This window comes from Ammodytes marinus (assembly GCF_949987685.1).
Source record: "Ammodytes marinus genome assembly, chromosome: 18".
In the NCBI taxonomy this organism is placed as follows: Eukaryota; Metazoa; Chordata; class Actinopteri; order Uranoscopiformes; family Ammodytidae; genus Ammodytes; species Ammodytes marinus.
In genome coordinates this window covers 4,706,807-4,734,484 of record NC_137222.1, presented here as the reverse complement: position 1 = coordinate 4,734,484, position 27,678 = coordinate 4,706,807, and the positions used below count along the sequence as shown (strand labels likewise).

Here is a 27,678-nt window from a genome sequence, read left to right as displayed (position 1 = left end):
TGTGCTCCCACAAAAAAAAAGCAAAAAATCTACATTCAAGACTCGCCTTGGGGCTCGTGATCAATCAGGCAAAAGTCACTGAAAATCTGAAATGTTCCAGGCTTTTTTTTTTATCTCATCCTCTCGATTTTTCAAGTCTTAAATTCTCTTGAGTCTCTTGTTTTTTTTAATCGTGGAGTCCGAACATCTGACGTGTATCTCCAAAGTGAGGCCTTTTTCGTATCATTGTTTTTTTTTTCTTGTGTTGGTTCGTTGTGGAGACATTTCGTCCCTCACCGCCTCTGCTGCGTGTAGACGGGGTACGCTAGCGTCACGTTGAGAGAGTCATTGTGCTGGACCAGGGACGTGTGCTGGTAGTGGAGGACCAGTTCTTTCAGCGAGCTGTACAGGTTGTACGGCTCGGCAAAGCCAAAACCTGAGGGCGTTTTGTTGATGACGCAGTGCTTCACCTCGCCTTCCACACTGTAACAGAGAGAGAGAGAGAGAGGGCAAGGGTCAATGTTTGTTCATTTGATAAAATAGACGGCTTATTATATATTGTGATTGCTATAACAACATTTCAAGTCTTCAACAAATCATGTGCTTGTATGTCAATTAAAACAGGTTTTGCTTGCCGTAATCATTCCTATTGTACTTTGTTCAATGCAAGTTGTTTTAAAGTTTGTTCAAAACTTTAACCGCAGATCAAATGATTACAACAAGTAAAACCTGTTTAAAAAAAATCACATAAACACAGCTGTTATAAACACAAAGCAGAGTTTAGTGGTGGATACATACACAACACTGCAGGCGTAGCATCCGGCCTTGCTGCTGTCCCGGACCAGGAATGTTCCGTCTCTCTTGCCCTGGAGCAGAGCCTCGGCCTGCAGCCGGTTGATGTTGCCCAGCTTCCAGGCTCGCTCGTCGTGATGAGGAAGGTCTTCATCATCCTCCACCATAGAATATTGACTGGAGGAAGAAGTAAAGTATACACATGTTAGCTGTGAGGCAAAGGGGGGCTGTATTATGCATTGGCCATTTAAAAAAAAAAACTGAGCTGAACAGTATCACAGAAACACAGTGCATCTATCCCCCACCCACTTCCCATACAGAGAATAATAATAGTGGTGATAAAAAAAAAACATGAAATAATTACTAATAGCAAAAACGTGGACAAAAAAAGGCAGCCATATAAAGAATAGGAACTCACTCTTCTTGGTTCTCGTTCTTGATGCCGAGCCATTCGTTGAGCTTCTTCTGTCTCACTCCCTTCTGTGTCAACCACCTGACGAGATAGAAACCAAATGGATATTAAAAACCAGGGCAGATGCCATTTTGAATTGCTTCAAGTTAATGAAGTTGCAAATCAACAGTCATAGTGTTGTACTTACATGAGATACTGGTCTCTGGTCTTGCGTAGCTGGATGAGGTCTGGCTTGATGCTGTTCATTCGTTTGTCGATCTCTCTGTAGTCCGCCGCCTGTTTCTTCAAATCTTCCTCCAATCGCCGCTTGCTGTCCACGATTTCACTGATCCGCGACTTCAACTTCTCGTAGTTTCCCAAGATCCTAAAAATCAAACAATGAAATAGGAATGAGTTTTGTAGTGTCATTTTAAACGGATGTATTCGCTGCTAGTGTTGTTTCTTTCAGAGGTGACATGGTCAAATGTCATTGTGTTCTTACCTCTGGATCTCCTTGTCGTTGCCTTCCCTCTTGAATTTCTCGATATACTCCTTGCTGTACCGCTCTTGTGTTTGGCATTGTTCTTCAAATATCTTGATGGTTTCGTTGAATGCCTCGATAGCCGTCCGTTTCATTTGGATTTCCTGGAAGAAGAGAGGAGCGGTTATTATTTAATGTCGATCATTAACTGCAGTGAAATCCCTGATCGTAAATCAACTCCGATTGCTTTTTTTTACGATCAGACATAAAATTAAGAAACCCATCTTCTTAGCATTCCAATTTTTTTTTCTTTACTGCTACTCACTTGAGATGTCCTGGTGTATTCTTCATACAGTCGGTCGTACTCTTTGTTCTTCTCCTGGTATTGTTGGTGATACTCGCAGAGCTTCCTGCCCACCGCTTCAATGTTATCTTCCTTCACCACCTGATCCTGAGAAAAAAATTCAAGACAAAAAGTTGCATTTAAAAAAATCGTACCATAAGCACATGATTTTTTTAAATTATTTATTCATGTATTAGGTGTTTGTTTAGACAGAGCCGCCATCTTACCTGTTGGTGCTTGGAGACAGGGTAGAGCAGCTTGACGTCTAGCTTGGGGTTGTACTGCGCCAGCGACTCGTTGCGATAGTGGTTAATGAGCTCCACCACGGAGCCGAAGGTGAGAGGGTCGGAGAAGCCGTACTTCCCGTCCCGATGGAATATCTTAATGAGCTTGTTGTTTCCTCCTTTCCTGTAGACAAAACAAAATGAAAAAACTGGTCAGACCGAGAAGCCCAAAATACCATAACGATGGCCGATTAGATGAAACCATTTCAAACTTAAAAAGGTAGAGTCCGCAATTCTGGAGAACACTTATTGTACCTGTGTGTATTGTGTGTGTGTGCTGAAAAAAAAATTGTGTGGTAATTCACAGCCTAGGTTTTGTAAACTGGTATGTAAACAAAGGAGGTCCCACCGTAGCTGGCGACGTGCCATTTTACAGAGCTTATGCTGTGTTTTAAAACTGGATTCAAGTGATTTTAACAACAAGCATTCTCCATAAATCGCTAACTCCACATTGAAATTGAACAATTTTCAAACTTTAAAAAAGGCAGTAAGGAACAACATACCTCAGAGTCAGGGTGTAGTCTCCGTGCATCTTGGTGGAGGCGTCCCGCACCAGAAAGGTACCGTCTGCGGTGTCCCTTAGCTTCTCGTTGACCTCCTCCCTGGAGATGTCCCCCCAGTACCACTCAGCGTCGGTCAGCGCCATGTTGTTGTTCATACCGTTGCTAGTCACAGCTGTGGGCGTGGGTGTGGAGCTGCTGGGCTTGGGAGGCTTGGGAGGTAGCGCTATGGAAGGGAAGCACAACAGCAGAATGTCAATAGATGCATCAGTACTGGAGAGTGTGCTGCGAGCTCACATTTGCATTCGCAGCATGGAACTGATTGGATGGTTTTTCTGGGTCGTTGTGGCGCAGTTAAAAAGGCACCGAAAGGCATTTTATTAGTGCTTCTTTTAAAGATGTAGGAAATACAATGAGGAAACATGTGAGGTTCTCTACACTTAACATTTTCATTTATTTAATCTTTCTAAGAGAATCCAGGCTTTTTTTTTGCTGGGAATCACACACACACACACACACACACACACACACACACACACACACACACACACACACACACACACACAGCGTATTACACACACACACACACACACACACAGGCTCAGTGACCTCAGTCATCCTCTTTTTCATTGATTTAACAGGGGTGAAATAAAGCTGGCTCTCTCTGACGGGGGGGGGGGGGGGAAGGGATAGGGGTGGTTAGGTGGGAGGGGGAATGAAGCATGAGTCAGACAGAATGCATTTCATTCAAGAAAATCTATTAATGTTCCCCGTAGCTTTATATATTTTCATGAGGGAAAAAAAAGATAAAAAAAAGGCATGAATACCGTTGCATAGGTGGATTTCTTTCAGCGGGAAAACAATGGTTCAAAATTAATTTAGCACAATTTAGATTAAAATAAGAGAGTGTGGAATTGTTGATATGCAGTTTTAATGTTAATAACTAGATGTTATTGGATAATAACCACTGACACCATATTTACAAATCAGATCATTAAATCTCCCTATTCCCATGGCAACACACAGGCAGATGTACATTGCGTCGGTGGTTGATTTGTGTTGGAGACGTGTCTGAACATTTCTAACGGCTGTCAATCTTAAAAAATTAAATAAAAAATCTTTAAGTCTGCAGGGGCAGCTTCACAAGCCGACACACGTCGTAGCAGAGCACAGAGCTAGCGGGTAGCAGCACAGGAGCTATTTTTAACCCAGGGATCTGCACCGCCTTTGTTCACTCCCTCTCTGCATAAAACACCGGTTCTGCTACGACGGAGGAGACCTTGCACGACTGAGAGAAAGAGCTCATTGAAAAAGCAGCCACAGCACCGTTTCACTGTGGCCAGAGTGACACATATACAACAATTGAGACACGGCAGAAAATGGCAAGAGGCTTTTTCCAATCTGTGAGAAAACGCAGCACAGAAAAACCCATTCAAGCAAAGCCCACCGTTTGCACAGCACAGTCTGCATTTTGAAACCTGATAACATTTAATCTGCGGATTACTAGACTACATTTCTAATCTTAAAAACCATTCATGTGCACAATCCAATCTCGACAGGAGCTTTGCAATAAATCCATAGACTCGATTCTGCAAAAAGAGACATCTTGCATGTTTGATTGAATGCAAAAAATCTCTGAGAAGAGCTCAATAAACTGCCTTTTTTAATGCAACCACCAATTCAACTTCAATTCAAAAAGCCATTAAGAGCACAGCCTGCTCAGTAACGCGTTACATCACTTACCACAGCCAATCACAGAAGGGGTCTGTCACCAAGCACTTCTGCATCTTTCATTTCCTTTCGAGCGATGAGGTCATTTCTTAAATCCCATTAACTTTTTACTTCCCCTTGCTTCAAATCTTTACAACACTGCACCACTCAAAATAATAACTCATAATTCTCTCCCTCAGTCGTAGAATGCATCCATTTTAAAAGCGATTTTTGCAGCATCTCTCCACTAGCGTAGCAGGGCAAAAAAAAGGAGCTGCATTCTGCTCCATGCTTTCTGTCATCCTCCTGTTCTCTGTGTGTATCTGTGGAGCCTGTCCACTCTCTCTCTCTCTCTCTCTCTCTCTCCCTCTCTCTCCCTCTCTCCTGCAGGTTGCCCCTCCCCTCTGCGCGTGTCGTGTCGGAGGCTTCTAGTCCGTCCCCCTTGCTGGCACTCAGACAAAGCCCAGCTCTGCTGCAGCAGCACGTACGCAGCAGCTAAATAATAATGCCCCGACCCGCTCAGCAGCACCCAGGGCTCCAAAATTACGCCTTTAATCCCCACACAGCGTGACACCGAGGCATTGCCGGAGATAGCCTCCCTCCTGTGATTTACGCAGTGACATTTAAATAGACCTAAAGTTCTTCTCGGTAAAAGAATAAAAGGATTCAAAAAAGTGGAACGAGGCCTGCCCCGTCCAGTAGCCGACTAAGGGTTCAAGTGAGTGGGTTGGAACTGGTCAAAAGTTAACGAGATTGCTCGCGTCAACTATAAATCGGTGTGTTGGAAAAAAAAAGTTTTAATACATGGAAAACACAGTTAACAAAAATGACTGGATCTAAAATACTTTGATTTCAAATAAACTTAAGCTATTTTGATGTGGCTGACTGTGCTCTATCTGTTGCAAATGTTTAAGGCCTCTTTAAATAAGTCCAAACTGATCTCGACTTCACTTTCAAGATTTGTCAACTTGAAGCAATGCGCCGTAATACATATGCAGTATATAAGAATAGTTCACAACTATATGGCATATATGCAGTAGCTCTAGGCTAAACAGTAACGGAATGAATGGCTTTGTCTAGCGGCTTAAAGAAAACAAAAAACCCTATTTATTCTTGTTCTGGCCTTTTCTTAAGCTGTGGTATTTGTATCTTATCCTCACCGTGCGGCCCTATTCGTTATAGCCTGGAGGCAGTAGCGGTATCAGTAGAAAGGAACACACTTCACCAACACTTTCCCACTATTGTGTGACAGTTAAAAATAAAAAATATAACAATGTAGCCGAGAACATCAAACTTACGTTGCAAGTTGTGCATGTTTTCCTGAATGGCCAATCTCTTCTCTGTAGCTTCTTTTTTACTCCCAAAAGGTAAAGTAAATCCAGCAAAGTTCCTTTCAAGTCCTCCAATTAAACTCCATTTCATAGCTAAAGGTTGCTAGGAAAGCTGGACGTGGCTTTGTTCTTTTAAAAATTCTTAGAAAGCTCGTATAGCTCTTATGCGCTTCTTATTGGAATCCAGGTAATCCGCTCGGCGAGAGGCAGGTGCAACATGCGTCTGACTGTCTTGCTGACTGACTGACTGACTGCTCGGTTCCTGCTGCGAGTGAGTGTGGTAAAGGGCTGAGTCTGTCTCTCTCTCTCTCTGAGCACTGTGAGACCAAGGCCTGCCCGTGTGGAGCTAGATAGTTAATGATTATCGGTAGCTCCTTCTCTGTGTGAGTGCTGCTGTTGGTCTCTCTCTCTCTCTCTCTCTCTCTCTCTCTCTCTCTCTCTTTCCTTTGGTAACTCCCTCTCTCCCTCTTTCTCTGTTTGTAAAGGAGGAGTGCAGGGGGGCGTTCGGTCTTATGATTAACTTGCAAAGTTTCAAATATTTGCTGAGCTTGGCACTTTGAGGCAGGCAGGACATGTGGAGATCCATGCAGAGAGGGAGGGGGGGGAACCTGGAAGCAGCCCCCCTCAGTTAACAAGAAGAGCTCTGTGGAGCAAGGGCCGACTCTCCAGCCAACCAAATCTAAGTGGGCCTTTTGTCGCTTACTTAAAATAGGTACGCAGTAACTGGGAGAGGCACGCAGACACACGCACACACACACACACACGCGCACACACACACACACACACACACACACACACACACACACACACACACATACAGACACACACACACACACGGGTCATTCACAGAAACACATGTGTTTACAAAGTGTGACTTTTCTTCGTCTCTCGCCTTATGACCCTGGTGATATCTGCATGAGATGAGACAGGTGACTGAACTCTCTCAAATGTGTGAGTGCGTTGCGTGTAGGGCTGGCCCAAGTAGATCCAATAGTGTTTGTTCGTTATGTTCGTATTCAAGGCTTTTTTTCTTTTCTTTTTTTTCTTTGCTTCGAGAAGATTTGCGTTGGCAGCAGTATTTACACATTGGCATGATACCAGATGCATAAAGTACACTATTTATGCTAGAGATAAGTTAGCTAGCTAACGGAAGCTAACCCCCAGCTGCTTACAACCAATCAGGATGGCTTCACAGCACTACAAAACCATCGTTTTAGCTTAGTTAGTCAGATTTTTTTAGCTGTCCGTGAGCGGCTGGTGTGAACTGTCAACTCTATTAACAGGGGAGAGCGAAAACTACCTACTGTTTCTAGCGATTCGGCGTGATGTGTGGCCCTTCCATGGTGCATAGTTAGCTTGTTTTAAGCGGTTAGCTGGCTAACACTGATATTTATCTCTAGTCTGTGTGATGGGGCCATTAGGCCTAATAATAGTTTTATTTATACAATTTTGCCACCTAATGGATCCACCTGGAACTGCAGAACCATCCTAACTACCGAATGCTGAACATTGGGACTAATAATGTTGATTTTAACTTTTTGGGAAAACCAAGGAGTATTCAAAGCCTGTAAAACCGGACAGCCCTAGTTGTGTGTTTATGTATGCGTGTAAAAAAAAGTACTAAAAAGTGCTTCAGGGTTTGAGTTTTTGCCCGCACGCCTGGCCAACCTTCAATCCATCCATCCATCGCGCTGCCAGAGAGCTCCCTCCCGCAGGTGCAAATTACTGACAGCTGAGAGTGGCCCATGCACTGGGACATTATAAATAGCCCTAACAGGTAATAAAATGTTTAAACAGCCTCAGCCTCTCAGGACCCGGCCAGCGACGGTGCTTTTAACTAGCGCTGTAAAAACATATCTGTGCCACGCAAAGGCACTGCACTCAAACACATACACACTCAAACAAACACCCACACACACACACACACACACACACACACGCTTCAAGTACTGAGACCACCACTGTACTGTCACAGTCATGCAAACTCTGTGTTGTCTCTGTGCAGCAAATTTTACATTTGATTAACATCTAACAGCGTCGGCCTTGAAAAAAACTATGAAAACCAGAATGTCAAACAAGATGTTATCAATTGTCTGTCTTCATACCTATGAAGTGATACAATGCTAAATGGAAAATCACAAGTTATCATGTGAATCACAGTTGGCTCGTCATAAAGACACAAAACCAACACTATCACAACTATAATTATAGAACTGAGAAGTATTCCATAGAAAAAAGAGAATGTAATATTTATCTCTGACCAGGGCTTTTATCTTTATTTATACAGGTCATCTCATTGAGACACAGTGTCGCATTCTCAATAATGACCTGTTACAATCAGTTATATTTGAATGAAAGTTATATCTGAATGAAAGTGCCAAGTACAGGAAAACTTAAAGTACTAAAAACAAGAAGTAGTTTCCAATGAAGCTTGTGGTGCAAGAAGCCCAAAAGCAGAAACTGACATCCTCTGCGGCTGCAGCCCTAATTCAACCTGTGCCTGTTTCATCTGTTATGTAACAAAGATCATCAGGAAATGTGTTTCACTTGAACGATTGTTTCCGTCGACCAGCAGCACACAATACAGTGATCTTACCTTGTCTTTGCTCTACACTGTCTGCATGTATGTACTGTATGTATGTTTACCTGCACAGTTTAGCCTATGGCGCTCTAAGGCTGCGGCAGTTGCAAGTCTCAACACTTTCCTGAAAGCTATTAATATTGCAGGCCTCAAGTTCAAGTTCTGCAACGTGCTGGTCCCTGCAGTGCATGCATGCAGCTCTGCAGGCAATAATAAATGCCAAACATATACCTTACAAAACAGTAGCCATGCAAATGCTAAACAGTCTAGCATGTGCATATGCGACTTTCGATAAAGAAACCAATACTTAAATATACACAGTTAATGTATTTCTGCTTTCAGCCTATGCAGATGCTGAAATGTGTTATTTCCATTCGACAAAATGGTTCTATTGTCTATTATTTATTAGTCACTTAAGCAAACAAAATTGTCAGGCCACCTTTTAGAAAAAAAATGTAGGTAGGCTTCATCTGATTGGCCCGATTAAGAAACTTTGTGGACGATGAAAGTCAAAAATGTAAGTATAACTACCTGGTGCTGCCTGGGTTTCACTGCGTTCGCTGGTCACCAGAACCTCAATGATCGTGATGTGAGCGTCCGAGCTGGGTTCACAACTGCAGGGAAGGGGGAAGAAAGAAAATAAAAAGTTAAATGAAGTCTTGGTTTTACAGCCCAGGTCTCTGTAACTATGCTAGCTCTGTGCTGGTTTTAATCTGATGGTAATTCAGGTTTAGCTACTTTAATTGCACAGAACAGCTGGTAAGTAGAAAAGCTCCAACCTATATCTTTAGTACAGCTGAAACCCATGATTGCCTGACAGCCTGCCTGCGCTCTGTGTATGTATGTGTGTGTGTGTGTGTGTGCGCTTGTGTGTCAGTGTCTGTTTGCATATGTGTGTTTGCTTGTGCATGTGTGTGATTGTGTGTGCATATGTCTGTGTGTGTGTGTGTGTGTGTCTGTGTTTGCCTGAATGTCTGCAAGTGTGCATGTTTGAGTGTGTCTCGGTGTTGCATGACTGAGCCTGCACACTTGTCTGTCTGCTGCCTTGCGTGTCTATCTTTGACAGAGTATTTACTGTAGCATGATCCCCCCCCCAGACAACACACACACACACACACACACACACCTACACACACACCTACACACACACACACCACCATGTTATTTCACCCACCTGGTGACCTGTTGTCTGAAAAACACCGGGCTGAAGATCTCCCCGAGGGCCCTGGCACTGAGCAGGTTCTGGGAGCCTTTCTGGCACACTCTAGAGAAATGCCTGAGCAGACAGTGGAGAGTCAGCCAGTATTGTGGAGGCAAGTTCGGGGAGCTGGCAAGGCGACGCAGCAGCTGAGCACATTCTTCTGGATTCACCACCTCTGTTGGAACAGATTAGAACGGAGCGACAGGGTCACGACATGTGAAAAATGTGTCCCGCGTTGAAGAGCTTCCTCGGTTTTGATAGAAAGAGAGTCTACCTTGAAATGAGAGAAGTGTCTTGTAACAATGAAAGATAGATGGAAAAAACGGCGTCATGTGCAAAGTTAGGTTTGGAGACCGCAGAGAGATTGTGTGGTTGACAATGAGCGTAAGGTACACTGGCAGGTGATTGGCTGCTTCAGCAATGCTCAAGAGATAAACTTTCAGGCTTGTTTTAGTTCCTATTAACCACAGATATCCTGTTTCTGGCCATGTGACAGAGAGAGAATGCAAAGAGCGACAGAACAGTGGGTGGTGTGAGATTTTTTTGTGTCTGTGCTTGCAAGAGAAAAAGCGAGGCAGACAGACACAACGCTAAGAGAGAGAGTGACAAAATAGAATGATAATTATATGTTTTATGTGAAAAGTAAGAAAACAAGCAAGTAAAGAAAACTGAAAAAAAATAAAGTCTTTAAAGCCCCTTTAAACCAAAATCATTCTAACTATGTAATTTTGGGGGAGGGGGTAGTTGCATGATAGTAAGCATCTGAAAACAGTTTGGCATATTTTTTAACAAAGTTTTATATGACTTGTAAAAAAAATTCTATCAGGTTTTTGACAAGGTTATTGAGACACCCAACTTTGATATCACATTCTTTTGATCTACTATTTTAGACCAGGTTTACAGAGGCTTTCAAATATGAAAGTCATCTTTGCGTGCCAAAGGGGGAACTAAGGAAGTCTTGTGGTTGTGTGTTCAAAGTACTGAATGTTCAATAGCAGGGGCACACTACACTACGTCAGCCCTTCTGCTATAGTTCACAAATGATCGTTGAATGCGTGCACGCTCGGATGTTGTCTGCTCTCACCTTTTGCAGTGTGGACCAACTGAGAATAGATAGCAGTGGGGACAATGGGCTGGGGCAGATCCTGCAGGTACCGGCGCAGACCGTCACACAGAACCGGAAGTTCCAACTGATCCAAGTCTGCTGAGGGAGGATCTGAAATAAAACACAAAAAATAGACAAACATTTAAATTACTGAGATACTTCACCAGTTGTTTACTTACATTTGAACTATTCTTTTTTTGCATCACCATTTATTCCAGAAAAGTTTGAATACGTATGCGAATTTGGAAATATCTAACTATTTTATAATTATAATTATGCATACATTTGATGTTGTTTCCAGATGTTGGATAAAGCCAGATTTGAGATATTTATTTCATTTGTATGAAATAACTGTAGGAAATTAAACCTAATGTAGGGATAGTGGCTGTAAAAGATGGTTGTATAGGAGAAATATGGAGACACAAACAGACAAGGTTTATTCCAAATAAACACCTAAATGTACATTTTGGACCTTTTATCTATACTACTATGAAAAGACTTGTTATGGAAGCAAAATTGCCAAAAAACTTTAAAAAAAAGCCTACTTTATTCCTTCCTATACAGTCACATCTGTAATGAAGGCTGATGTAAGATCTGCTAAAATTGGGTCATGCATACGTAGATACAACCATGGGTGCAACATAGCCTTCACAAACCATGGCCCTTTGTGGTCTATCGAACATGCTGCATGTGCACACATACAAATCCTTTTTCGGTCGCTTCACACGATTACCTCTGTTCGTCTTCACCACTGACGTCAATCACTATTTCAGGCTTTCTCTCTTCTTTTCTTACTCTCTCAGTCAACTTTTTGAAACATACAGGCTTAATAAAAGGGCCGATGGAAAGAAGCTACTCACCACATTCAAAATACTGTCTGACTTCAAGTCCACCACCAGCTGTAAATGTTCGGTATAAAGTGGGGTTATCCAGACCTGCAAATAATCAGTAAGAAACATACTGTTACATTCATAGACACAGGGCATACAGTACAAGTGATTTTTTTTACAACTAGCATTCCACAGAAACGCTGCCTCCAAAATGCTAGTTTTATTTGGCAAAGTCAAAACCTCAGGTGCAGCTGCATTTCAAGGTAAGTGACTTGAAGTTTCCTTGGACGAGCTTACCTTTCCTCTCAATGGCTTCTATGAGTCTTGCCATCATGGGTGGAGACGTCTCTGGAAGGCAAAACTGCTCCGTCAAGTCCAGCAGACTGAAGCCTGGAACAGATAACAGATTATTGTCAATCCAGGTCATTTATAAAAAGAATGAAGCATTCTTCTGCTGATTCTTTACTAGGTCAGGGCTGTGTCTTGTGATCCTTTTTTTCCCCTGGCACATGATGAATATGTTACTAATCCTGTGAGGGAGCTCCATAGCAATAGAAAAAGCTCTAAAGCTTTGACATACAACTGCTGACCTATCAATGGCAGTCAATTGGAGAGTTGTGCATTTATTAACACATAAATTCGATCCCAGTCTACACTAAAATAGACAAATGGGAAATATTTAGTTGTACAAAGTCACTATTGGCAGTAGGGCTGCAACTTATTATTCAGTATTTGCAATACAGATTCATCTTTGGATAATTTTCTACATTATTTATTTTATTTATAAAATGACCAAGACAATGTACATAACAAATTCATAAAGCTCAAGGTGATATCATCACTCTAAAACGTTTACTAAAAGAATAAAGTCCTAACATTTGAGGAAATGGGGCTATGCAATGTTTCAGATTTTATCTTGAAAAATAACTACATAAAAATAATCCCACAGTATACTTCTTTCGATGGTTGACTACCAAGAATGTTGAAAGAAATACTCTGGAAAGTAAAATCCAAATAAAGCAAGAAAGATTTACTGTTCCTGTTCCTCCAAGATATTTTTTTTTCTAACCCATGAAAAATGCATAACCATACTGCATAGCCAGAAGTGCCTTTTCTGAATGGTTGTTAAATTTAGATAAAAATGCAACATAATCATGAGTAGGAGACTATTGTCTCGTCCTTCTGGCTATTGTGGGAACACAGTGGCTCTTAGGGGATTTCACGTGGCCCATTTCTTTCTGGGTTGAGCGGTGACAAGAATGTAGTTTCATTTTGGGACACATTTTAGGTAAATTCCATATCGTATCAGCAAATTCCAGGAATAGCTTTTAAGGCCCTGTAAACCCATATGCAACAATATAAACTAAAGATATTGCCATTTAAGTTTGTTCAGAAATTCGGTGACACAATAAGTACTTTGAACCAATCACGGAAGTTCTCTGCCCAAACATTCTATAGGAACAATGACTATTACCGTTTAATTTGGTCTGCCCACACAGTCCTGTTTTATAATATTTATGAACATATATTTTCAATCCGATTTTTGTAATGCTTATTGAGACACTCAATTTTTTTATTCCGATTTGAACTATTTCGGATCCGGTTTCAAGAGGCTTTAGGCAATAGAATAGAAAATAAATGTGTCCTTTATAGAAATTAAATGGTCTGGTAGTCATCAGAAGCTATGGTGTTAAATGGTTGCCATTCATCTGAACCAGCAAAGGTTGATTAGGTGGCATGACTTTCAAACTACTCAGAACTTCAAAGGAAGCAAGAACGAGAGACCAAAGGACTGCCTTCAAAAGTAAAAGGTGAGTATTTACAACAGCCTGATTCAAGAACAGGAGGTGCTGAGCATTAAAGTTGGGGTTTTGGTGGACCGAGGAACTGAGCAAACACCCTGTGATATGAGGTAAGCCAGGTCTGAGCTTTTTCCCCTTAGAACTTTGCATCCAGGTGTGGACATGAAAGGGTGGCGGGGTTGGCGAGGATTTTATTTAGATTTGAAAAAGGCGTATTTTGAAAAGCCGCTTTTCTGAAAGGCTCGACTGTTCCAATGCCGAGTCTGCAGTTTCAAAACGCTGGAGAAACTATGAATGGAACCCTTTCTCGTCACCATATTTTTCTTTCTCTTCCACCTTAAAAAATTATTACAAATTTTAAAATCTGGCACGAACGCAAGCATCTTACTGGTCTCCACTGATGCATTGCATGCTAGTCATTACCAAAGGAACTACCCTCTTCCATGCAAAGAGAGTTCAATCAGGCAAATAATGAATCACTTCTTCCAAATCCACATCCTCTTTGGCCGGTGGAGCTGCAGAGGCTGGCATGTTGCGTGTGAAGGAGCTGGCTCGCCAAAGTCCTTCTAACCACAGCGCACACAAAACTCCATGTAGGACAACTGGTCATCTGGAAGACATTATTGGAACTGCAAAGAGGGAGGGGGAAGGGGGTGCTCAGGGTGAGGGGGAGTTTTCTCAGAAGCAGTGAACTCTGAGATGGAACACCAAAGTTTTTCCTAAATATAGATCCGAGACACGCATTGCTGGCTGCCATTGCACACCTTGGAAGTGTAACCTTCCTCCCAGACAAGATATCTAACACGACTGATATCCCTACGTCCAAACCCCTTTTCGGAGAAACTCAATTGACAACCCTGAAGTTAAATTTAAATGCATGGAAAATTACCCGACTGCAATAAACCGTATGGGCTAGTCTTTACGAGCGCTATATATCAAACAATATATAATACATATGTTTAAAAGTGTCTGCCTTGCATTTCTCCAGTAGTTTGGCAGTAGCGGAACAACCTATAACAAGAACCAAAGATGTTGGTGTTTATGTTCTGAACTGTCTCTGACCTATGAGTGACACCGGTCAGGGCTGAAGATAGAGCTGCTTCGCGGTACTGTCAACGAGGTGATAGTTTCGGCACCGATGGAATTGTATCGAGTGGCAGGCGAAATATGGCAGAAATGTTTCGAGCTATCAGTGATGATTTCGGAGATGCCTTGGCCTGCGATCAAACGATCAACGTGCCTCTTCTTGCCGCAGCTTGTTATAACCATGGAAACACACTCATAAATATACACACACAATTAAGTCGGGAGCATTTGCCATTTTCTTTGATCAATTTATTAATGATAACAATGTTGAAAGGAAAGCTTTTAGTGCTGTCGAGCAAAGTGGTAACGCTACTTCCACAACATCTTTCGTAACCGTTTGAAAGTGGCACAAATGACACAGGAAACTCTAGTTCACTCTCGAGGGCTGTGAACATTTAGAAACACCTGCATTAGTACTGAAACTATGTTACCAATCAGTAGAAATCAATGCTATAACCGCTGCAGTAATCCTTTTCAGAATTGTCTTTGTGATCAATCGAGTATCTATCTATCTATCTATCTATCTTTCTATATCTATCTGTCCTCTATTTAACTGCAGTTTTACTACAGTAAAATTCACAATGTATGTAGCTGTCCCACTGCGTTTAGAACAGCTGAGTGGCTAAACACACATCACGAGACTGTGCTCAGATTTTCAGTGGATGTTGGTTTCTGTGGCAACTTGGGAAGGGAGAGTACAGACTGTAGACATGGGCCCCTTTGCCTGGGCTTTGGACGTGTCTCTGCAAGCCTTGCAATGTTATGCAGACCTTCTCAAGATATCCCAGAAGGCCTCCGCAAGTCGGTAGTATAGTCAGTTAGACAACCGCAGGTGGAGGAAACCGATGCAGCTGCCACTACTACTGCTGCTGCTGCTGCTGTGGTGGTGATGGTGTGGTGTTGGGGGGGGGGGGCAATCTCTCCAAACTGCATGTCTGAACCGAACAGACTGCAGACTGTGGGCAGGACAGGGCAGGGGCAGGCAGCATACTGACACACTAAAGATAGCGCACGCTTAGGATAAATTTAGAGGACCCTACTCGAGTAACCCGGCATTTTTAGGTCCTTGCACCATGTTTTTTCTCCCGTGTCTGAAAAAGGTCGAGCCGAGGCACGCCAGTAAAAATGATCAACTCACGGAAAGTACACCCCAACCACCACACCACGTGACAGCACATTATAGAGCTCTGTGTGCATCATAAGACAAAGTACATTGCACTTTATAATTCAAGAGGTGTAAAAGTGGATTGTCTGAAAGGTGCAGTTGACAAGACTTAAACTAAAGCATGATTCTTTGAACATTTGAGATTTTCATGAACCTATTTCCAGTTGGAGCTATTACATGCTTCAACATGCTTGTGCTATAAGTCAATGAACGATACAGGTTTGAGAGGCAGAATCAAGGCAATAAAAAAGGAAAGGCAATGTCTCCTCCTACAGGGTGGAAGATGCAGTGCAAAACTAACCACCAGCCAATGAGGAGACTGTTGCTACATCCTCTCGATTAACCCTATACAGAGCAGACCATCAGTCAACACCTACACAAATAGACAGAGTTCCCCTAATGTGCAATTAACTGTGAATCAGTATTATACCAGGCAGCATACCAACACATATATAAAGTAATTACTACTGGAAGCCATCTTTCATTGTATGTGTGTTGCTTTTGTAGAGCACAACTTTTCCCTACCATTTGCCGCAATGCAGATTGATTTTATGAAAATATAGTCACTTTGTCAATTCTGCTATTGCTTTTTATCTGTACGGTAAAACCTATGAAAACGGCCTAGCCGTACAATGAGACAGACTTAGATCAAGTTTTTGTGACATAAAACTTTTAAGGAGGAATCTGCGATTCTGGAGCATGCTTGTTGACAGAATCAGCACAGACAGGTAGTGGATCATGAGGAGATATTCACTGATTTTGACAAAAATGTGATTTTGACAACAAGCATTCTCCAGAATCGCTGACTCCTTAAATTCAGAACCAAAATTAATTTACAAGTGACGATTTTAAAGATTCTGCACACCTTGATCTTGCATTTCTAAAGCAGAAACAAGTGAGGCACACCAGAATAGTGACAGTTGTTTCTACCTGTTTAAAGATATGTAACAGCAATATGAATCTGCACTGAGAGGGTGTGCTGTAAATGCTCTTTGCTTTCCTTTGGTGTAGCAGGCAGTGCACGCACATTGAGAGGCACAAGAAGGCTCTGTAGTGAAGTAATTGCTTCTATTTTATTAGAACTGACCGGCAGTATGACCTAAACTAGGAACATAAATCCCCTATTCAAAATACCCCACCTCCCCCCCATTTTTTTTCTCTTTCTCTAAAGGAGCCTATGATCTGTCTCGCTCGAGGAGTTATATAATGCCACACCTCCACAACAGCACGAGGCTCTCCCCTCGTAGCTACAGTGGCTAGTTCACCTTCGTCCCCCCCCCTCCCTGTCACATATTTGAAATACCACTTCTGTTTGACTGGTTTCTCCCTAATCTCACTTTTGTATCGTTGCACCCCTACTCAGGGCACCCCCAGGGATATCAACGCTAGATTTAACACTTCTGAATGCCACTTAGAATGACATTTAATGCCAACATCATTTTAAAAAGGTATGTATAATAAAGAACCGCTATTATAAACTCACATTAATATACTTACATTGATACTGCAACAATAGCTTTGTGAAGTGAAGTGTACTCTTAATAACACAATCAAAAAGGGCTTATTTGTCACATAAGGACCCTTCTCCAAGTATTTAAGACCCTTGTAAAGGAATTCAATACTTTGTTGGTGAAATGTAATACTTTGGAGGCCTTATTTTGAGGGACATTAAATTCAATGCTTTGTGAATAATTGTTAAGACCCCGTCAGTACCCTGAAAACCTCTTCTGTTCCACTGGTTTCTCTATAATAATCTCACTTGTGTCTTATTTGCGCTCCTACTTCAAGTCTATCAGTCTGTCTGCCCTGGCCTTATTCTCTCTCTCTCCCTCACCTAATCCTGCTTTCAGACATGCTTCGACTCTAGTAAAGCAGATTTGCCAATTCAGACTTTGGCCTCTCTGCACACAATCTTGTAAATGAAACAGTTATACATGCCTTTACGCACATAATTCCATACAAGTCTTACTGGGATTTATACACTAACAGCTTTTGGAGTTTGGATGGGGGAAACAATCTAATTACAGTGTTGGTTCTATTGAGCTTTTAACTAAAGTACTTCTCTTTTTTTCCTCTGTCACATAACTGAATAGAAAGATATTTTTATAACATAATTACAGCAATCGAGGATGTGTCACTATTTCAGTTTTTTGAACCATTGTACACAGGAAGATCAGAGTTGAAGTCACTCAGACAAGCTCAGTGCTGATCAGCTTGCATTTTAACCCAGCTTACTTAGAATGTGGTTAAAGTGTCTGGTCAACGATGTGCTTCACTGTGGATTTGTTTTGTCAATCAACTTAAAATGAATCAGCAAATGTAATTGTTTATGGCATTTCGTGAGCGAATAATGGCAAATAGTCTTTGAATTCAGTCAATCAAATGTGAGATTATCTTATGTAGTAGTTAACTAAGGATATTTGGGGGTGTGACTGTGGACTGTTAATCAGGCATAAGAAGGCGAAGCAATTTTTTTTTTTTTTAATGTTTCCTGAGATTTTATAGAGAAACGATTACCTCAATGATGGAACATTATGATGTGCAGCTCTAGTTATAGGCACTTAGCGAATCTTCTGGTTGGCTGAATAACACAACCCTAACATCTATAATAAATGAGGTCAGGCAATTATTTATTTCCTGCTTTGACTACGAATAAAAGACAAGGATGAGTGTGATGAGATTTCAGTGCCGATTTAAAATGATGAAAAACGGATAAGCATCCTCTAAAAGTTCAAAACGACTCCTCTCTGATACTGACCGATTGTTGGAAAACTGTGACTTTGACGAGACAGAAATATATTTAAATCCAGCTCGAGTCTTGCGTTGGCAGGCTGTGTGGATTAACTGGTGTGACCGTCTTCACCCCCGATTAACACCAGCAACAAGACAAGACCATTTCAAGCAACTAACAGGAAAATATTTAACAAACAAATTCAAAAAAGTTGAATAAATAGTCAAAAATCAACCTCATGCCAGCAGCTTGTATCATGCTAACAATGACAGTGTAGAACAGCGGATCGCCGGGGCTTCCTATTCAGTGTGCATCCGTTTATTGTCCGGTTTGCATTGTGCGCCAAGTTACCGCAATCAGCACTTAGCACAATACTGATTCACCACAAAGCTACAAATCAGTCTACCATGCAGTCTGTGTGCAGCCCCCTCTCCACCCAAAGAAGCGCCAACGCATTCCTGGCCCCAGCTGCCCTTAGGCCCAAACACCACCACCATCAGAACAAACTATCTCATTATACTGTATAACCTTCATCCTGCCAGTAACTTGGATGGTTTTACTGATCTGTGACAGTCCTTAGTTTCTGGCGTCAAAAACAGAAAAAAAAATATTCCAACAAATACCAATTTCCGAAACCAAAACTGGAGCTGTTAGCTGGTACATGCCCAATTCAAGAGAAGTGAATTCTTAGCACTAGCAGGGATTTATTGACAGTACTACAGACAGAAAGAGTGTTGAATACCGCAGATGTCAGCCAGAGTACTAAAGAGGCCCGGCGAAGGAGAGCTACATTATCTCAATCTCCAGCTACGCACACTAGTACTCTCCCTGAAAATGTCTAATTCCTTTGTATACTCTGCTCTCTTTCTTCCAGTAAGACCTTCTCAAAACCCTCAATAAATGAAACAAAGCACTAGTCTTGTATTACTAGTCATACAAGTCCTATATTTCCTATTTGCTGGTAAAGAACCGTCAGTTTGTTTACATCAAAGAATGTTTACATCTGCTTTTAGAAATTTCAACAGAGATATCAAAACATATTTTGATTTGAAAGCATGAACTGCAACATCTTGCTTGTTTTTGGTGAAGGTAAAGTTGGCAGCAATGCTATGCTATGCAAGTTTCATGAAAACTAAAAAACGATAATGATAAGCCTCAGACGAGCCAGAGTTGATATGCCCCATGGCATCAAATATTTCCATAGAACAAGACTGAGCATGTAACACTGATCCTTGTGAGAGCATGTAGAGTAACGAGCAGTTATTCATACTTTATCTCAAACATTTGGAGGAATGTGTTCACTGAGACTGGCTGGTGGAAGGACGACAAAGAGCAATTATACATAAGGAGAGGAAAGAGTGCACATTTAACCATGTAGAGTCATCGCCTTGACATGATCAGTGGGTGTTGGAGAAGCGAGGTTTGGGAGAGCTTTGTCTGTGTGTGTGTGTGTGTGTGTGTGTGTGTGTGTGTGTGTGTGTGTGTGTGTGTGTGTGTGTGTGTGTGTGTGTCTGTGTGTGTGTGTGTGTGTGTGTGTGTGTGTGTGTGTGTGTGTGTGTTTGCGATGATTCATTTCAAGGGAATTATCCTTCTAATAAATCACTTATGATCGTTGAACTTGAAATGGCTAAAATGAATCTATATACGCAAACTGCCTTGATTGACAAGGTAGGTGATATTAGGTAGGTAGGTGCATTAATAAACTATATTGAGAATAACTTTTAAAACTTTACTTTTTAGATTGCCAAAATTGTGTGTGGGGGAATTACATTTAGAAAAGTTTCATTTTTCACTTTTAAATCTCATTTCATTGTTACTTGAATAAACTGGATAAAGACACCAGCATCAGTATGACATATGAAAGGTGTTTCAATCAGTTCTGCTGTATAGTTCTTTGTGAAATCAAAAAACAAAATGGAGCCACACAACTGAAGTTATAGTCAGTTCCTCTTTTTGCTTGGCGGGCCCCGACACATATATTCCCTCAACTGAGAGGCCCAGGAAAGGGAGCAACACTTTAATGTTTAAAAAAAAAAAAAAAAAAATGGCTGAGAGCTGGAATGAGGCGGAACAGTTTCCCAGCCTAGCCCTCTCTTTTCTTCTCTCTTTCTCTCTCTCTCTCTCCCTCTCTGTCTCTCTCCCTCTCTCCACATCTGCTGCACTCATGTAAACCCCTGTGGCTCAGAGGAGAGGCCCCTTTCCAAGCCTCTTTTCCCCCTGCAAGAGTTGACTGTAGGAACTATCAAAACATTGTATAAAAATGGAGTTTATTTAGCCAAGCTGACCGATTTCTTATAAACTATGCATCGGTCCGTGGGCACATTTTTATATATTTTTCCACCTTGGAGATAGGCGAGATTGCCATGATTTATTGATTGTCCCATGAGCTCTTGTTTACTGTGTGCTGTTTGTGTTTTTTGCCCTGTATAGTTTTTTTTCTATGTTTTGTATAAAGTGGATGATCTAAAAAATATTCATAATTAAAGAAGAAAAAAATCCCTGCAAGAGTTTAAAAACATTTTCTTTTAAAAGAAAGAAAAGAAATGTGACCACTGTTTGTATAGTGTGGATAATGTGGAAAAAAAATCATAAATAAAAAGTTTAAAAAAGGAAAAAAAGGAGGAGGAGAAGAAGAAGGAGAAGAAGGAAAAAGAAAAGTGGGTAGGAGGAAGGGAGTGAGATCCCTCGGTGGTTCGCAATAAATCACAAACTCTGTGGGAGCAACAAGAGCCGGGCCTCCATCACGCAGCCTCCAGCCCCTCTTCAAAGCCCCCTGGAGCATGTAGAGTCGCCCCTAAGCCCCTACCCCCTCTCTACCAAGCCCCTTTCGCACACTATCCATTAAGGTTGGATTTGGGGCACTTATACAGTAATACCGTATCCCATAGTATGTCAAAATAGCAACGGTATTGCCTTAATTACCGTGATGAAAAAATTTGTGCTGTGTAATGTGTATATGTCTTTAATAAGAGTATGTGTCCATGTCCAGCAGCACCACCAATGCCTGTGTTTGAAGATGCTACAAAAGGGACGAATGAACTACTGTAAATGACTGAGGCCTAATTTGTCGGAATAAAAAACTCTAGCTATTTAGACTCGCTCATACTGGCTTTGCGTCACGGGACAGCCTCTTCTCAGAAGGGATAATTAGAAAGGAAAGATGGCAACTGCTGTTTCAAACAGATACATAGCATCTGAGATATAAGAATGCAGCTTAAAAGCCTTCACAAGTACATTACCTGCAGGGATTTTGTTTCATGTCGCTTCTTTCGTTGGAACATAGGTTGTATTGAGTTACACTGTGATGTGTTCAAGCGCTGTTCAGTATTTGGCGAAGGTAACTTCATCGTGATTAGTTCAATGTAATCTTGTAGAATGTAGCGTTAGGCATTATCAGGGAAGGAGCAATGTGCATTTATCACCAGCACATAGTGATTTAATCATCTCCTAACAAAAATATGCTACATTCGAAGTAGAAATAGGTAGAATCCGACAGAAGAATTATGCACCGGGGTCAAATTTGCGGAGGGTTTTAAGCTATCATGGTAAATGCTCTACTTTCCAACCTTACTATCCATAGCAGCGACCCTTTAGCGAGCTTGGGGGGCCCCTTCCCTCCCTCTCTCCTCACAGCACCAGGAGGACACAGAGACTTTTCTTCTGCCGGTGCTACATTCACACTCGCTCCGGGCTCCGGCGCTGCCACTCAACCACAACACAGCTATTCAACACATGCCCCCTTCATACAAGGCTCCCTCTCGCTCACCCTGCAAAAAAAAAAACCCGCAGCTAAGAATTTCACAATCGTACCACAAAAGAGGGCCGAGAAACTAGAAACCTGGCAACTACAGCTGCTCTTTAGGTGAGCACACACAGCTTTATAAGTTAAGTAAAGCACGCATTCACACAAGCCACAGTGCAGTCATGTCTTTAAAAAGAGATGCAAGTTTTTAATTGCAGTTCATAGTTGTGGCTCCGAGTAGTCACACAAATTCACATTTCAAAGAGTTTTTTTATTTTATTTACGCAACCATCTGCGCAAAACTTGGACGAAATGGGATGCATGTGTGTAGTAGTACAATGAATACAGTAAGGGAATACTGTTTTTAGTGTGTATAGATGCCACTTTTAAAACATCACTCTTAGCAAGTTGTCTCACTGGCATTGAAGTAAAAGTCACAGTTTGGGCTTGCTTGCCTTACTATTCATTGTATGTCATTGAGTCTGAAACTGTGACTGATCACGTTGAGTCCAACTGTGAAAAAAAATGGGTAAACAAACATTGCTCTCTTCAATTTGTCAAAACTGCCAGAAATAACTTCTAATAGCTCCAAATGATTCAAAGTGTAAAAAGGTTTTACGGGTATAGGAAGAGGTATTTTTTTTAGCTACAGTATTTGCTTGACTATGAGCTGTGAGCATCATTAGTAAAGCCCTGAGCCTGTTGCTAAGTTCGTTGAAAACTATCATAGGTAATAGGCTTTTCACGGAAGGAGCAATTGGCCTTAATCACCAGCACATAGTGATCTAATCATCTTTCTCAACACTGATAGGGGAATTATATTCCCTTAAGATGTGGGTTTTGTGGAGAAACACAGATGATATCCACTGGTAACACTAACATATGGCTGGCACAAGATGCCCTGTGTGTGTGTGTGTGTGTGTGTGTGTGTGTGTGTGTGTGTGTGTGTGTGTGTGTGTGTGTGTGTGTGTGTGTGTGTGTACTCTATACTATAGCTTGGATACACGCCAGCGCCATTGTCCTTTGGGACCCAGCTTCAGTGCAGCTGCCCAGCACATAACAGGGCAGAGCTACTTGTTGTGTAAAAACTGCAGCGGTTTTGGCAAAATCAGCATCTTTTCTCACGCTATATTATCCCACATCCAAATCTGGAAGTCATTTATTTTTCCACTCAACAATTTATAACTCGTTTACAAGGAGTCAGAGGATGACTGGAGAAATATTGAGGAAATTGTTTACTTTACAACCCACACACTGTTATAACCACACAAAACTTAAATACATAAGTCACGGGATGAAACTAAGCAAACGCTATGACAACTAAGCAAACTCTGTTCATCCAAGGTTTGTGCATCACACTGTTTCGTTGGCACAGCTGTCCGTCTCTCTTACTGTCTATCTCCTTGACGATAATATTTTGATCCTCAGGCTACATAAATTCTGTCTCTGTTGTTTTAATCGAAAGCGAACGTCAACTTTACTCCGCCCAACTAATTGCCAGATTCTAAGAATCCAAACCTGATAAATCGAAAGTAATTATGTACACAATGAGCTCTTCACGATACCAGATGCAAGTTGGCACTCGTTCTCCAATATGGCCGTTCAGTTCAGAACAGTGAAGAATTTGGCAAAATAGCCTTTTGCTGAAACCTTTTACTGGAAGAAGTCATGTAACGATTTCAATTTTGGCATTAAATCGGTTTCATTAAAGTTGAGCAAGACAACATTACCGATTTACCGTCCTACATTTACTAACACTGGTGCAGCATAGCACTTCTACTACCTGTGTTTCAAACTAGTCATTGGAGTGTTTGGATTGGTACGCACGGACAGAAAGTGGGGAGGGCCTGGTCTGACTGGACACCGTGCCGGCAGTGCGTGCATTTCTTTAGGAAGTGGGTGAAAGAGAGACAGCAGGATGCATCGCGACGAGGTAATGTATTTTATGTGATGTGAGATTAATACTGGAAATATGACCACGGTGAAGCAAAGTAAACTTTGATCCAGTACCGGTGGGGAAAGACAGGATGTTTCGGTCTGCCTGCCGTAAAACGTTTCATCTTTGTTCACGGGAAAACCCGAGCAAAGGCATTAATAATAACTATATAAAAGTAGTCTAGTTTTCAATCTTACACATCGATGGCAGTAAACGGAATGTCTTGTCACTATTTGTGGTCATTTTATAGATCAAATGAATGATCAAGATAGGCGGATCGATTGATAATGAAATTTTTTCTCATCCCTACTTGTCCTACATTCGTAGCGGTCTTGCATTGAACTCACCTTGCTCTGAGTCGGGGTCTCCCTCTCTGTATCCAGGGGCTGTAGGTATGGGTCTGAGGGGGCGCGGTTTGGGCGTGGGGGGAGAGATCCACTTCTTTCCGATAAACTCAACATATGTCCCAGGGAAATCCCCCTTTTCCTGAGTGGTTTCATTCAAGCCTGGCAGCCAGCCAATCTCATCCGGCCTCTGTTCAAGCCCGTCAGTGTAACCGAGGGCGACCAGAGCTCCTTTGCTCACCAACAGTATATCCCCCACATGCAAATTGATGTCCTCCTCCCTCTCCTTCTTGTAGTCGTAAAGCGCTCGGTACTGGTATCCCTCGGCACTCATTTTGACCAAGTTATGTCAACGAACGTCTTGTCTCTTTTTAAAGTTAAAAAGTCAAAGTATAACCTACTTTTCAGGTTTCACTGAATTTTGTGTTTAGTCCATAGGTAAAAATGTTTGCAGGTGTGTGTGTGTGTGTGTGTGTACACTTGCAAGAAAACTGAGGCCTTGTTGACAGGTCTTTAGATAAACAATATCTAGCTTGTCTTCATTCTTTCTCTGGTGAAGGAGTTCCAGTTGTCTTGGTGCGCTGTGGCCTCACAGTGTGCACCCATCAATTGGTAGTGGCCTGCAGCTGTGATCTTGAGAATGTTATCCGGACCTGTAAGATGAGAGGGGACGCCATTTGCAAAACATTGCATAAGACATTGGACAGTTGGAACACATTGCATACAATCACAGACAATGCTGCTCAGATATGAACAGGATTCACCCAAAATAATATAAATATGCAGAAAAGCCAATGTGTAGTTTGTGTTTGAAGCTGTACTTATCATTTCACACCTTAAGTTAAAGGGTTTCTAAAGCTTGAGGAAGGTTAGATTGAAGACTTTTTAGTCAATCACAATACATTTTAAGATGAATTGTACAATAAATGTGGAGAAAACAACAATTTCTTTATGTTGAGGACAATTTTGCATTAAACATGACGACCTCAAACTTTGTAAATTATGTTCTTGTGTCATTATTCTATTTTGAGTCTATCTTAGCATTTTTAAGATGTTTTAAAGATTTATTTAAGACCACTTAAGGGCTTATTTTTCATTAATTGAATGCCTTTTAATGATCTGTAGCAACCGTGGATACTGGAAAGATGTGCAGAAAAGCCACTGTGGAGTTGATATTCACAACACACAAGACTACTTAACTCAGTTACCTACACATATTGATTGCACTTATAGCACCTATTTTATATTAATGATTACTTCATACTACCTTTGTTACTATTCTATGCTACAAGCCAAGTTGGTGGGAGATCGTATTTGCTTGAAAAAAGACGTAGTTGCAATGTATCTTTTTTAATGGTCTGTTACATTAATTGCCTTCCTGACATGATTTCATTTTCATCCTTGTAATAGTTTATGGTCCTATTGCAGCACTTCCATTACTCTCACGCGTATTCTTACCATCTGGTACAAAAAGACCATCAGAAAAGTGAGCAATTAACTGAATTGGAATGCACAGCTCATTAGCTGTTTCTTGACTTTACGTGTAACAGTTTGTGGCACACCTCAGTGCAACATATGGTTGCTAACGTTAGCATTATTCTAAGCTGTCACGGTCATACAACTAAACGGTATGCAAAAACGTGTTAGCAGAAAACTTGTTGAGATGGGAAGAGGTTTGCACGGTTGCGAGAATCTATTGTACAGAGTTTTTCAGAGAGTTAAAAGCAGCAATGTCTAAAAACCAGAATAGTAGTGAAATGAACATGCCAGAATGAACGAGAAAAAAAAGGGAAAAAGACAAGGTTATGAAGGGTAGAAAGTAACTTTAAGCGAGCTATATTTCGTATTATGTTACTATCTATCAAGTAGCTTCTTTATTTATTACATTGTGTTTTATTCAAAGTGGCTAAAATGGTAACATTTGTTAGCTTAGTTAGCGAGCTTCAACACTGAACAGTACATACCGTGTCCTCCTCTGGCCACACTTGAAACGCTCCCACTTCGGTAAACTTCAGAGTTGCCTGGGTGCAATCGATGAAATGCAACCCTAAACAGATCCTAATAGTGATACGGTTAAAAAAGAACCAACAAAACTTGTCCTACGCTTGCGTTTTAAATCCGGTTTAACGAGCAGGACAAAACTGCTTGTCCGCATAACGGCGACGATTCCCCCAATGCTCCCTTCAACGTCGCCTCTCCTCTGCGGCCGACAAGGGGGCCAGACAAAGCACGGCATCTGATTGGCCAGCGTCACTGTCAATCATCAACCTCGCGCCAATTGGACCAATCAGATTCTAGAAGGCGCCGGACACTTCCACCCACTGCCATGTACTCCTCACTACTCCTGCACGCAACATGAAACACTAGCCCGAATGGAAATTACATAACTTTTACACGCAAACCTAATGTAAACCAGGGATTCTTTGGGGGATTTTTATTAGAAGCATATGTTCGTGGATTATTTTCACAGTACTGTCTTGACATCCAAAGTTATCAGGGCAATGTAAAGATATCACTTTACACTAAGGGTAATACATATACATGCACTCTTGAGGGAGGACATCTAAAAGACCAAAAAACTATTGTGGTTTACTCATAATTTCTTTGTTTTGTAATTCGATACTTTGAACTCTAACCATATGTTACAGAGGTGTACTGCTTCCATTAGAAAAAGCAAAATGGATCACTATTATGATATAATGTGAAAAGTTTAGGCCTACTGTGATAACAAGATATCTTTACCTTATTGCATCATACAAACGTATAATAAAGATATGGTTCTTGTTAAATATGTACATGTTGTTATAACAAGAATATTTTGTTGTTATAGAAATAATACCAGTTGTACCATAAACAACTTGGTATCATAAAATGCTTCATGTTATAAAAGGATAACAAATGATATGACGCAAACGTTTCATTTTGTAATGTGTTAATATTGTCATAATGTAAAACATATCTGTTAAAACAGGACTAGTATATTGGTATAACTAGAGAGTCTCTTTAAGTTCTTATGACGTGAAATACATCTGTTTTAACAATAAACGTAGCTTACAGATCTGTTATTATTTCTATGGCGTGGCAGCAATGCCCTGCCATAATTACACTGTGTGAACTGAAGTAATAACCACAACAAAAGCTGAGCAGGAAATCAGACATTACAATGAATATGTTTTCAGTCAGGGCAGGACTTAACCATGTTTACATTATATAGCCCACAGTTTTCACTTTTCCTCTTCTTTTTATAAATGATTACTTGTTCTCAATGCGGAAGGTCCCAGAATCCTTACAGTCACCCTGTGTCAAGCACATGACTGTGTATGTGGGTGGCCTAATTATGGTCT

At 41.3% G+C, this 27,678-nt stretch overlaps 1 protein-coding gene across 3 annotated transcripts; it reads right to left on the bottom strand.

Annotated features, from left to right (window-relative positions):
• On the bottom strand, nt 1-26,503 carry pik3r1 (phosphoinositide-3-kinase, regulatory subunit 1 (alpha)). Of its 3 annotated transcripts, XM_080046952.1 has the most exons (15): nt 26,299-26,503; nt 24,338-24,987; nt 11,826-11,918; nt 11,559-11,633; nt 10,678-10,809; nt 9,567-9,768; nt 8,924-9,006; nt 2,774-2,996; nt 2,214-2,394; nt 1,969-2,094; nt 1,665-1,807; nt 1,371-1,547; nt 1,190-1,264; nt 778-948; nt 1-462 (listed from the first exon to the last, which is right to left on the bottom strand). In XM_080046952.1, exons 2-15 carry the CDS (start codon nt 24,666-24,668, stop codon nt 273-275), a joined length of 2,202 nt encoding a protein of 733 aa, XP_079903078.1. In that variant the 5' UTR covers nt 24,669-24,987; nt 26,299-26,503; the 3' UTR covers nt 1-272. The 3 variants fall into 3 exon arrangements, with proteins under 3 accessions (XP_079903078.1, XP_079903079.1, XP_079903080.1); XM_080046953.1 differs by lacking the exons at nt 8,924-9,006; nt 9,567-9,768; nt 10,678-10,809; ... (2 more) ...; nt 24,338-24,987; nt 26,299-26,503 and adding an exon at nt 5,779-6,256; XM_080046954.1 differs by lacking the exons at nt 8,924-9,006; nt 9,567-9,768; nt 10,678-10,809; ... (2 more) ...; nt 24,338-24,987; nt 26,299-26,503 and adding an exon at nt 4,514-4,839.
• Between the last annotated feature and the right edge of the window lie 1,175 nt (nt 26,504-27,678).